At 35.9% G+C, this 12,571-nt stretch overlaps 1 protein-coding gene across 1 annotated transcript; it reads left to right on the plus strand.

The window, feature by feature from the left end:
- Window positions 1-551: 551 nt before the first annotated feature.
- Window positions 552-11,449, plus strand: LOC105520298 (probable C-mannosyltransferase DPY19L2). The gene is made up of 3 exons (XM_011953928.1): window positions 552-648; window positions 2,039-2,164; window positions 11,000-11,449. Exons 1-3 carry the CDS (start codon window positions 569-571, stop codon window positions 11,148-11,150), a joined length of 357 nt encoding a protein of 118 aa, XP_011809318.1. The 5' UTR covers window positions 552-568; the 3' UTR covers window positions 11,151-11,449.
- The last annotated feature ends 1,122 nt before the right edge of the window (window positions 11,450-12,571 follow it).

Below are 12,571 nucleotides of genomic sequence, written 5' to 3' on the forward strand. Positions count from 1 at the left end.
GAAGCAGCTAAGAGGGCAGGCTCTGGAACTTCCTGGCTGTGCAGTCTTGGGCAACTCACTTAACTTGGCTCTGTCTCTTCATCATCTACAACAACGGTCCCCAGCCTTTTTGGCACCAGGCACTGGTTTCTTGAAAGACCATTTTTTCCCACAAAACTGGGGGATGTGGGGTGGTTTCTGGATGAAATTGTTCCACCTCAGATCATCAGGCATTAGATTCTAATGAATGTGCAACCCAGACCCCTCACATGCTCAGTTTGTAGATTCTACAAAGTAAGAACAGAGGACCCACCTCTTAGAATTGTGCAAATTATTTAATTCTTGTTAAAATATAGAGCACAGTGTCTAGCCCCAAGATAGCATTTAACAAAAGTCAGCTATTATTATAGTAGACAATGAGTAGCTATTGAGTCAATAAAAGGAATGAGATCCATGGTCATGTAAATAGGCATCATCCTTCTTAATCTGGGTTCACATATTAGAGGTAAGTTTAACTTCTGATTTTCTTTAAAACATTTCATTGAAGAATATAGCCTTTTTTCCCCCAGGTGCTGTCTTCGCAGGTGCCATGCCTACAATGGCAAGTGTCAAGTTGTCTACACTTCATCCCATTGTGAATCATCCACATTACAAAGATGCAGACTTGAGGTTGGCGGCAGATGAATATTTCATCAAGACTCACTTGGTGACTCCCAATTCTTAGGAATTGAGAAAATTTTTACACACACACACACACACACATACACACAAACTCATCAGCATTTTCATGCTAGAAGTTAAAAAGAAAATGACAATAACCATCCAGAAATGACAATACATACCTGTTGCCTCTGGAGCAAGCAGACCTCTGAAAACTGAAAAATGCAAAAGTGACAGTTTTTCCCAAAGTGACAAATGTGTCACATATTTATAATGTGTGTGTATTCCAGTAAAACTACTAGGTAGTTGGAACAGGAGATAAGATGGATTTTACTCACAGCCATGGTTTGCCAACCCCTGCTCTACACCACAAGCCCCACTCTGATTTAAGAAATGATTTCTAGATCTTACTAGTGGCCAATGACTAGCCTTTTGTGACAGGTAGAAAAAGTACATGAAAGTTGCTATTATATATTACATGTTTTCATGAAAATTTTTGCTAGCCGATTATGAGAACTCTAGTTTCCATTGATGTCTAAAAGTTTTGCTTTCCTTAAATGGCTGGTTTAAAAAATTATTTTGGTTATTCTAGTAGTGGTCAGTATAATCTTTTTTAAAAGTGGATTTTTGGCCTATTGTTAGAGGCAAATGTTTAAATTATTTAAAAGTTTTAGGTCTGCTGTCTAGGAGCCAGGGTTTGGAGTCAGACACCTTAGAAATGTACCTGATGCTCTCTCTGTTCTACTGCGGTGAACTGGCATGGAAACCACTGTGGTGACTGAGCATCCCATATGCTTGAAATTCTAAGCAACATCCAATGCATAAGTGATAGTTTGTCAGGATTTTGTAAGAACTCCCACTATGGTCAAACCACCATATTTTGTGTACCATATTTTGGTGACCATCCCCATTTCTCAAGGTTCTGTGAAGGTGCTTTTCCTACCTGTTCTGACACCCTGGATGCCCATTGTCTAAGTGTTCTACTTGATACACTCAGTTTCAATTCATGTGTTTGTCAGAGCTTCTTCAGATGAAATTAAGCATTGAAAGATATGTTTTGACTACATTCAGTCTCTGTCAGAATATATTCTCTGAAAACTTTGTGAATTATGAGAAGAAAATGTTATATCCTAAGCTGCTGTCTGCTACCCAGTACAACTTTAGACTATTTTAAACACTAATAAGCAGTATATGCAGAATTAAAATTGCTGTTTTATTACATTCAAAATATAAGTAGGAATGTGGAAACTGCCATCCCCAAAGTAGTTAATGCTGTTTTGAGTCATGTATATCAGTGTTCCACCCAGTGAGTATTGAGATTTCAATTTAGTAAGATTTTTTTAGTCTACTCTATTATCATTCATTTTAAAATCTTTTAAACTATTGTTTAAATTTAAAGGGCCCGGGCAAAAATAGTTTATTCTACATACAGTCGAAAATCTGCCAAAGAAGAAAGAGGTAAATTGTTGGAGTTACATGTGAATTATTATGTTTTAGAAAAGGCATGGGGTGTTATGAGAACTAAGTGAGTATTAACCCTATGCTCTCTGATATGGTATATTTTTTTTTTTTTTTTTTGAGGCGGAGTCTCGCTCTGTCGCCCGGACTGGAGTGCAGTGGCCAGATCTCAGCTCACTGCAAGCTCCGCCTCCTGGGTTTACGCCATTCTCCTGCCTCAGCCTCCCGAGTAGCTGGGACTACAGGCGCCCGCCACCTCGCCCGGCTAGTTTTTGTAGTTTTAGTAGAGACGGGGTTTCACCGTGTTAGCCAGGATGGTCTCGATCTCCTGACCTCGTGATCCGCCCGTCTCGGCCTCCCAAAGTGCTGGGATTACAGGCTTGAGCCACCGCGCCTGGCCGATATGGTATATTTTTAAGCAACAAATGTTTCACTTTATTACAGTAGTCCTGAATCTTTAAGAGATTTTAGTTTAAATTCATTAAAATATTATCCTGGTATCTTAGTCTAAATTATTTCATCTAGAGAAGTAAAATTATACTATCAATGAAGTAGAATTTAATTCCAAACATTATAGTACATTTTAACATCCTGATTTTTCAATTTAATATCTTCTACTTAGCTTTTTTCATAATTTTTGAAATATGAAAATTTTTATTAGATATCTGAAATATGGATTTGAATTTAAAACATAGTGAGATATTAGCATCCAGTACCGTAGCTAAGTTGGATTTGTAAGACTTAAAAGAAAAGTGACAAAACCCAAAATGCCATAATAAGAAAAACATCCTAAGAAAAACATAATAAGAAAAATTAAAATTTTTTAATTTCTGAATTTTGAATCTCTAAAAATCATAAAATTCTAAGATGTGTAATGGATCTTTTGAGGCCTTTCTTTAGGCTTCTAAGCAGAGATATTAGCTCCTGCACATGACAGGAAATTCAGGCACATTAATTGTCTCCTAGAACAACACATTGGCAATCAGAAGAACAAAACAGGTTCTACAGTAACTTCAACATATCATTTACAATGTGCAAAACGTTTCAGAGATGCAAACTAAAATGAAAAAGTATGACCAACACCCTGAAAAAAAAAAATAAGTTAATAGAAACCAATTCAAGTAGGTCCAGATGTCGGATTTAGCAGCCAAAGACTGCAAAGCCACTATTACAAACACATTCAAAGGCTTCAGAAAAATATATTCAATAAATTAAAAGAAAACATGGTATCCATGAGTGAAGGGATATGGAATCTCAGCAGACAAATAGAAACACTCTAACCCCCATGGGAATTCTAGAGCTGAAAAGTATAGTAAATGAAATGAAAATTATTTAAATGTACTCAACAGTTTTGAGATGAAAACAGAACATTTGAATAGAAAATTCAGTGAATTTGAAGATAAATCCAGAGAGAATAGTTAATCAAAAGAACAGGAACCAAAAAGATTGAAAAATAACCAATGTCACAGACCTGTGTAACATTAAGTAGTTCAACACATGCATAATTTTAATATTAGGTGTAATGAAAAAAAGAACATGACAGAAAAAATATTGCAGAAATGTTGGCCAAAAATTTCTCAAGTTTGATAAGAGCTACTAAGTTAAAGATCTGCTAAGCTCAACAAATCCAAGTGGGTTAAACCAAAGAAAACCAAAGCAAGGCACATTGTAGTCAAAATGGTAAAATCAAAGATAAAGAGAAAATTTGAAAATAAGAGAAAAAAATGATATGCTATATAAACATCTGACTTCTCAACATAAATAGTGGAAATTATCAGACACTGGAATGGTAATTCAAAGTGCTGAAGAAGAAAAATCAACAATTCTATATTTAATGAAATTATCTTTTAAAAATGGAGGCCAAAAATACATTTTTCAGATCAAAAAAATCTAATATAATTTGTTGGTAACAGATTTATACTTCAAGATGGACAAGAAGTTCTATCAGCTGATGAGAAATGATGCCAGATGGTAACTCAGATATACAAGAAATACCGAAGTGCACTGGAAATGGTAAATATGTGGATATTAATCACTATACATTTTTCTTCTCTGAAAATCTTTAGAAGACATTATTTAAGGCAAAGATGATACCATTATATTTTTTACTTCATGACAGAAATTAAATATACATGACAGTAGCACAAAAATTGAGTAAATGGAAATGCATGATTTACTAGAAATAACCCAATTTAAATGATAAGTAAATCATGATATGTTAAAGATGCTTGTTGTCATCCCTAGAAAAACCACTCAAAAAATAAAACAGTGGGGAAAAAAAGAGCATAATGGCAAGCCTAGACATGGATGAGCCTGGATACATTAAGTGAAACCAGTCAGCCACAGAAAGATGAATAGTGCATGTTGTCACTCATGTGAAAGCTAAAAGAAGTAGCTCATAGAAGTAGAGTAGAATTGTGGTAGTCAGAATCTGAGTGGGAAGGGTAAGGAGGAGAAGAAAATAAGGAGAGGTTGGTTAAGAGATACAAAATTAGAGATAAATAGAAGGAATAAGTTCTAGTGTTCTCTGGCACTTTGGAGTGAATATTAGTTAACAGTAACTTATCGTATATGTGAAGAAAGAACAGGATTCTGAATGTTCCCAGCAAAAACAAATGGTAAACATTTGAACTGATGGATATCCTTACCCTGATTTATCATTACACATTGTAATTATGCATTGAAATATCACTCTATAGTCCATAAATATGTACAAGTATTACTTGTCAACTAAAAATAAAAGGGGAAAAAGCCTAAACATATAACCAGCTTAAGACCCAGCAATTGTACTGGGCATTGTTTCGCAGACAGGTGAAAAGTTGTGTTCATACAAAATTCTGTAGAAAAATGTCTACAGCAGCTTTATTTGTAATAGCCTAAACCTGAAACAACCCGGATGTTTTTCGCAAAGTAAATGGTTAAATAATAGTGATCTATTCATACCATGGAATACCGCTCAGCAATAGGATCAAACTATTGATACACTCAAGAGCCTGGATGAATCTCCAGAGAATTGTTTGAATGAAGAAAAGACAATCCCCAAAGGTTACATACTGTATGATTCCATTTATGGAACTGTCTTCAAATGATAAAATTATGGATAATGATTTGTGGTTGCGAGGGGTTAGGGTAGGGTGGGAATGTGGGGAAAGTATAGTATGTGTGGCTATACAAGCGATCTCCGTGGTGATGGAAATGCTCTCTATCGCCATTCTATCAATGTGAATTATCTGGCTGTGATATTATGCAAATATGCAAGATGTTACCATGGCGGGGGACACTGTTTAAAGTCTATACAAGAGCTACTTGTATTATCTCTCACTTAATGTGGATCTCCAAACTTGAAATAAAGTGGTTTTTTTTTTTTTAAAAAAGAGCACAATAGCAAGCCTATATCAAACCGTATCAGTAATTTCAAAGTGAAGGAGGACTAAACTTTTCCAAACAAAAGGCAGAGACTGGCAAACTGAATACGAGAGCAAAACCTATCTATGGGCTGCCTGCAAGAGGTGCATTTTAAATGCAAATATGTATATTGGCTGAAGGAAAGAGAATGGAAAAGATACCATGTGAGTAAACATTAGAAAGCTGAAGTGAAAAATGTATAAATATCAGATAAGATAGATGTTAAGACAAAGAATATTACTAGAAACGATGTTTTATAATGCAAAATAGTTCAGTACAGGAGAAAGATGTAATAATTTGAGTGCATGTGAACTTAAAAGAGAATTTCAAAATATATGAAGCAAAAATTGACAGAACCCAAAAGGCAACAAACAAGATTAAAATGGAATTATAAAAATCACTCAATCCAAAATAAGGCACAAGAAGTCGGAAAGGGGGACAAAGATCAGACAGAACAAAGAGAAAGCACCGAGATGACACACTTAAATCTAACCATATCAACTATCACATTAATGTAAATGAACTTGTGGTAGGCTGAATAATGAGCCCCCCACGATGGCCATGTCCTAATTCCCAGAAATTGTGAATTACATTACTCACATGGAAAAACGAAATTTGCAAATGTGATTAAATTAATGCTCAGGAGATGTGGAGATTATCCTTATTATCCAGGTAGGACAAATGTAATCACAAAGTCTTTATAAGGAGGAGGCAAAAGAGTAAGAGATCAAAAAGGTGATATGATGATAGAAGCAGAAGTTGGAGTGATACAAGGCCACAAGCCAAGGAATGAGGCCAGCTTCTAGGAGCTGGAAAAGCAAGGAAGTGGATTTTCTTCTCAAACCTCCTGAGGGATTGGAGTCCTGCCAATACCGTGATTTTAGACTTATGAGCTCCAAAATTTGAAAGAGAATAAATACATGTTGCTTTAAGCAACTGTTTGTGGTAATTTGTTATAGCAGCAATAGGAAACTAATATAGCTCTAAACACCACAAATGCAAAGCAAGAATTGTCAGATTGCATAGCAAAGCAAGACCCTACTATAGGCTACTTTCAAGAAATTTATTTAAATATAAAGAAACGAAGAGGTTAAAAGTTAACAGATAGGAAAAGGACATGTGATGCTACTACTAGTCAGTGAAAGCTGGTGTGGCTGTAATAACATCAAAGTACATTTGAATGCTAAGAATATTATCAAGATTAAACAAGGATTTTTAAATGAAGAGATTTATATTTCAAGAGGATGTAGCAACCCTGAACATTTATGCACTCAGGTAACAGAGTTTCAAATATATGAAGCACAACTGATAGAACTTTAGGAAAAAATAGACAAATCTACAGTATAGTTAGAAATTTTAATAGTCTTCTCTAAATAATTTGTAGAATAAAAAGAAATGTAGCAAGAATACAGAAGATTTAAATAACGCCATCAACCAGTATGACCTAATTGACATTTATAGTACACACCACCCTAGAACAGCAAAATAGACATTTCAAGCACACACAGACTATTTATCAAAAAAGACCAGTTTCTTGGCCACAAAACAAGTATTGACACATTTAAAATACTTTAGATCATGCAAAGTACAATCTCTGACTACAATGAAATTAAATAAGAAATTAGTAACAGAATTCTATGTGGGAATTCCCTCAAATGTTTAGAAACTAAGTAGTACATTTCCAGATAATCCATGGTCAAGAAGAAACAAAAGGAGGGTGAGTTTCAACGTATTTTGACCTAAGGGAAAATGAGAACACCATCCCGCTATTTGTGGGAGGCAGATACAGCAGTAGAGAGATTTGTTTTTATGTTGAATGCCTATAATAGAAAAAGAAGAAAGACCTCATATCAGTCACTCGGCTTCACCTTAAGGAACTAGAAGAAAAGAACAAGTAAACTCCAAAGTAAGGAGAAGAAAAGAGAGCATAAAAATTAGAATCAAAATCAGTGTGAATTTCCCTTCAAGATGGGGAAAAGTCAATAAAACCAAACACTGATTCTTGAGAAGATTAATAAAACTGATTAACTTCTGCCCAAACTACGAGATTGAAGGCAGAAATTACTAATATCAGGAATAAGAAAGATTTTATCACTACAGGATCTGAAGAATGAAAAGGATAATGAGGGAGTTTTAGGAACAACTTTACTCCACTAAGTAGGACAAAATAGATAAAATGGACAAGTTCCTTGAAAGATGCAAAACCAAAGCTCACTTAAGAAATAGAAAATCTTATATCTATTACCTTGTCATGAATGACCTTATATCTATTAATAAAATTATATTTGTAGTAAAAAGAATTGTCACAAAGAAAACTTTAAGACAGATATCTTCACTGGAAATAATTCCAATTCTACAAAGTATTCCAGAAAATTCAAAAGGAGGGATTACTTCCCAACTGGTTCTGTGAGGTCAGCATTATCCTGATACCAACGTGAGAGAAACATTACAATAAAAGGAAACAACCAATCAAAATGTATCATGAACACATATGTAAAATTGCAACAAATGAATCCAGCAATATATTAAAGAAAGACAATACATAATGTACCAGTGGAGTTTATCCCAGGAATGCAAAGTTATCTCACTATTTGAAAACCAATTAGCTGAATTCACCATAGTAATAAACTGAAAAAGAAAGACCGCATCATCCTCTCAGTACATTCAGGAAAAAGTATTTGACACAATTCAGTATCCATAACTGATTAAAAACTCTCAGCAAACTAGGAGTAGAAGGTAACTTGCTACTAAGAATCTAAGAATATAAAATTTCTAGAAGAAAATATGGAAGAAAATTATTGTAACCTTGGATTAGGCTAAGATTTCTCAGATACAGTAACATAATCATGATCTACAAGAGAACACATTGATAAATAGGACTTCATTAAAACTATAAACCTCTGCTTTATTATAAACAGTATTAGGAAGAATTAAAAGATAAACCACAGTCTGGGAGAAAATATTTTCAAAGCCTATGATAAAGGACTTTCCCTAGATGTATAAAGAACTCTCAAAACCCAATAATAAGAAAACAATCCAATTAAAAATGGACAAAAGAGGCCGGGCACAGTGGGTGGCTCATACCTGTAATTCCAGGATTTTGGGAGGCGAAAGTGGGTGGATCACCTGAGCTCAGGAGTTGGAGATCAGCCTGGCCAACATGACGAAACTCCGTCTCTACTAAAAATACAAAAAGTTAGCCAGGCGTGATGGTCAGAGCATATAATCCCAGCTAGTCGGGAGGCTGAGGCAGGATAATCGCTTAAACCCAGGAGGCAGAGGTTGCAGTGAGCCGAGACTGTTCCATTGCACTCCACTGGGTGACAGAGCAAGAGCTTGTTTCAAAAATGAAAAAGTTTTAAAAAAAGGACAAAAGGACAGATAGCAAATAATCACACACAAAGATGTTTGATGTTACTCATGATTTGTGAAATGCAAATGCAAATTACAGTGAGATATCACTAAACTCTTAAGAAAATAGCTAAATAGCTATAATTGAAAAAAAAAAAAACTGATCATGCCAAGTGTTGCTGACACTATGGAGGACTTAGAACTCTCATACACCAGTGGTGCAAAAGTAATATGGTACAACCACTCTGCAAGACAGTTTAGCAATTTTATTAAAAGTTAAACATACAACTACTATACTTATTAAGATAAAAGAAAGCATATATCCATCCAAGTAATTGTACACAAGTGTTCATAGCACCTTATTTTCTGTAATAGCCCCAAACTGGAAAGAACCCACTTATTTATCAACAGATGAATGTATAAACACACTGTTAGAATATCCAAAGAATGTAAATACTAATAAAAATGAATGAACTATTGATACAGCAATATGGATGAATCTCAAAATAATTCTACTGAGGACAAGAATCCAGTCAAAAAAGAAAGCGTGCAATAATTAGGATTACAAAAGAGCAGAAGTAAACTTTTGGGAGAGATGGGTATGTTCATGATTTTTATTGTGGCTGCTGTTTTACAGGTGTATACATATGTTAATATGTATCAAAGTGGATACTAAATATGTGCAGCTGATTGAGTAATTATTGAGCAATTATGCCTTAATACATCTGCTAAAAAAATCTGACACACGTTTACCCAGAATATACAAAGAGCTCTCACACCTCAATAAGAAACAGCACAAAATTTGGCAAAATATTTGAATAGACATTCCACCAAAGAAGATGTTTTGAATCATCCATAACCATACTCTAATGATTAAAATTACAAAAACCTCAAACTCTTATGCATTGTTGGTGGAAATGGAAAATGGTGCATCTACTCTGGAAAACAGTTTTGAACTTGCTTATAAAGATAAATCCACACTTAATCATACATAACCATGCAACCCAGCAATTCCACTCCTGGGTTTTCCCCTAAGAGAAATGATAACACACGTCCACAAAAAGCCTTGTCCATGAATGTTTATAGTGGCATTGTGCATGGTCACCAAAAACTCAAAACATCTCAAATGTTCATTAACTTGCAAATGGATAAACAAATTGTGTTCTCTGTATACAATGAAATATTACTTAGCAACAAAAAGGAAGGAACTGTTGAACCTCAACAGAAGTTGTAGGAACTACAGCTCAGATATGAATATCAAAAACATGCTATGGTAAAGAAGCCAAAAATGAAAAGACTACATAATATGAAATCCTAGAGAAAGCAAAACTCTAGTGCAGAAAGCACAGTAGTTGCCTGAGGCCGTGTTTGGGGAAGGAGGTAGATCGCAAAAGGGCACAGGGAGCTTGTGGGGGTGATGGACATTTTCTGTGTTATGATTGTGGTAGTGCTTACACATCTATACACATTTGCCCATACCTGCCAAACTTTACACATAAAATAGGTGAATTTTATTCTGTATAACTTATACTTCAATATAGATGTTAAAAGAGTAGAAATCAATTTTGCCTGACTCCTTCCCTTTAACGACTGCCATGCAGGGTTACTCTCTAGGGAGGAATAGTGTCTCATTTAGCCCAGTCATAGAGCCACCCAAAATGGGAAAGCACTGAAGAAAACAAATTGCCACGAGAGTCTCCTGTCCCTGCCTTGGATGATTTCATGCTAATCCAAGACAGTTTATGCTAAAAAATATGAAATTCATCAGGAATTCGATTAGGTTTTAAGTTGTCTTATTTTACTACAAATGGGCCTTATGTTTAGATGGTGATGGCACTTAGAGAGTATATTTATGTTTGTTTCATCTTGAAAGTGAGCTTTTAAATGTATATTTATGAATGTATATTGAAGCTTTATTATTAGGATATGTCTTTCATTTGGTTAAATGAGATGTGAAAATGCAACATACTTAATTTCATTCTATTTTTTAAATTTCTAAACACTGAAATTATGTTTTTTGAAATGACGCTTTAAAATATTTAACTAATAAATTTGTCTTTGAAAATCTAGATGTTGTGTTATGTATCTATTTTCTCTAGACAGGAATACATTTCTAATATGGATATATATGGCTATCTTTTTTCAGGCCTGGTTGCAGTATGCTTGAAATCTGGGATGTGGAAGGCCCTTCCAATGCCACGAACCCTCCCTTATGTAGCGTCCTGCTCGAAGATGCGAGGCCTTACTTCACCACAGTATTTCAGAATAGTGTGTACAGACCATTGAAGGTTAACTGAGAAGGAAACTACCCATTACACTATGGTACAATGCCGTGTGTCAAAAACAATCACCCTTTGGCTTGTTTACATTAATAAAAATCACAAGCTTTAATAAAAGACACTTAAAGATAAAATAAAAATGGATTGAAAGTTTTTCTGATTACTAAAAGATAAATTACTTTTCTGTTCATTGAATGTCAGCCTTATTAAGCTTGTCATATAAATTATTAAATCATGTCATACTGCATAAACAAATGTTCATTTCAGAGTTTTAAAGCGAAATGTACATAGAAGAACAATGAATTTTAAAAAATCAAGGGTACATAAGTCCTTTTTCATCCAACTAGGTAAATTGCTTCAGATTTTCTCTAGTACCAGAGTGTACCCACTCAAACTCTTTGAACCACTTAGGGCAGAAGAATGCAAGTCCTGCCCAAGTGGACCCAGCGGCAAAGGTGAGGGACCCCAATTGCAGGAGTATGTGTTGTTTGGGCTCCGGGGGGCCACAGTTGGAGCTGGCATCCCTGGGGACCAAATACACACCATGCAACAGAAGAGACATCGCAGAGCTGGGAAGGTCTGGATCGGGTGTATTCGTTTCTTAGGGCTACTGTAAGAAAGCACCACAAACCGGGTGGTTTGAAACAGCAGAAATTTGTCTCACGGTTCTACAGACTCAAAAGTTCAAAATCAAGGTGTCAGCAGAGCCATGCTCCCTTTAAAGTCTCTAGGGAATAATCTTTCCTTGCTTCTAACTCCTTTGGTTGCCAACCTTGGCATTCCCTGGCTTATGCAAGCCCTGCCTCTGTCTTCACATGGCCTTATTTCACCTGTGTCTCCTCCGTGTTTTCAAATTTCTTTCCTTGTAAGGACACCAGTCATAGGGTTTAGGGCCCATCGTAATCCAGTATGACCTCATTCGAGTGCAGTGGCTCCATCTCTGCTCACCGCAGCCTCTGCCTCTCAGGTTCAAGCGATTCTCCTGCCTCAGCCTCCCGAGTAGCCAGGATTACAGGCTCGCACCATCACGCCAGGGTAATTTTTGAATTTTTAATAGAGATGTGGTTTCACCATGTTGGTCTGGCTGGTTTCAAACTCCTGACCTCAAATGATCTGCCCACCTTGGCCTCCCAAAGTGATGGGAGTACAGGTGTGAGCCGCAGCACCCAGTCTGACCTCATCTTAATTTGATTACATCTGCAAAGACCTCGTCTCTAAATAAAGGCACATTCACAGGTACTGGGGTTAGGAGTTCAACTTTGTCTTTTGGGGCTGTGCGCAGTGGGTCACGCCTATAATCCTAGCATTTTGAGAGGCCAAGGCGGGTGGATCACCTGAGGTCAGGAGTTTGAGACGAGCCTGGCCAACATGGTGAACCTGTCTCTACTAAAGATACCAAAAATTATCCAGGCATGGTGGCGGGCGCCTGTAATTTCAGC

The sequence above is a fragment of the Colobus angolensis genome, unplaced genomic scaffold (genome assembly GCF_000951035.1).
Source record: "Colobus angolensis palliatus isolate OR3802 unplaced genomic scaffold, Cang.pa_1.0 Scaffold378, whole genome shotgun sequence".
Taxonomy (NCBI): Eukaryota; Metazoa; Chordata; class Mammalia; order Primates; family Cercopithecidae; genus Colobus; species Colobus angolensis.

Bases quoted from the DNA above. Each gene is read 5' to 3' on its own strand.
- LOC105520298 (XM_011953928.1), top strand. From the start codon at position 569: ATGCCTACAATGGCAAGTGTCAAGTTGTCTACACTTCATCCCATTGTG. The intron at 649-2,038 runs GTTGGCGGCAGA...TTAAATTTAAAG, and splicing joins TACAAAGATGCAGACTTGAG to GGCCCGGGCAAAAATAGTTT. The intron at 2,165-10,999 runs GTGAGTATTAAC...ATCTTTTTTCAG, and splicing joins TGGGGTGTTATGAGAACTAA to GCCTGGTTGCAGTATGCTTG.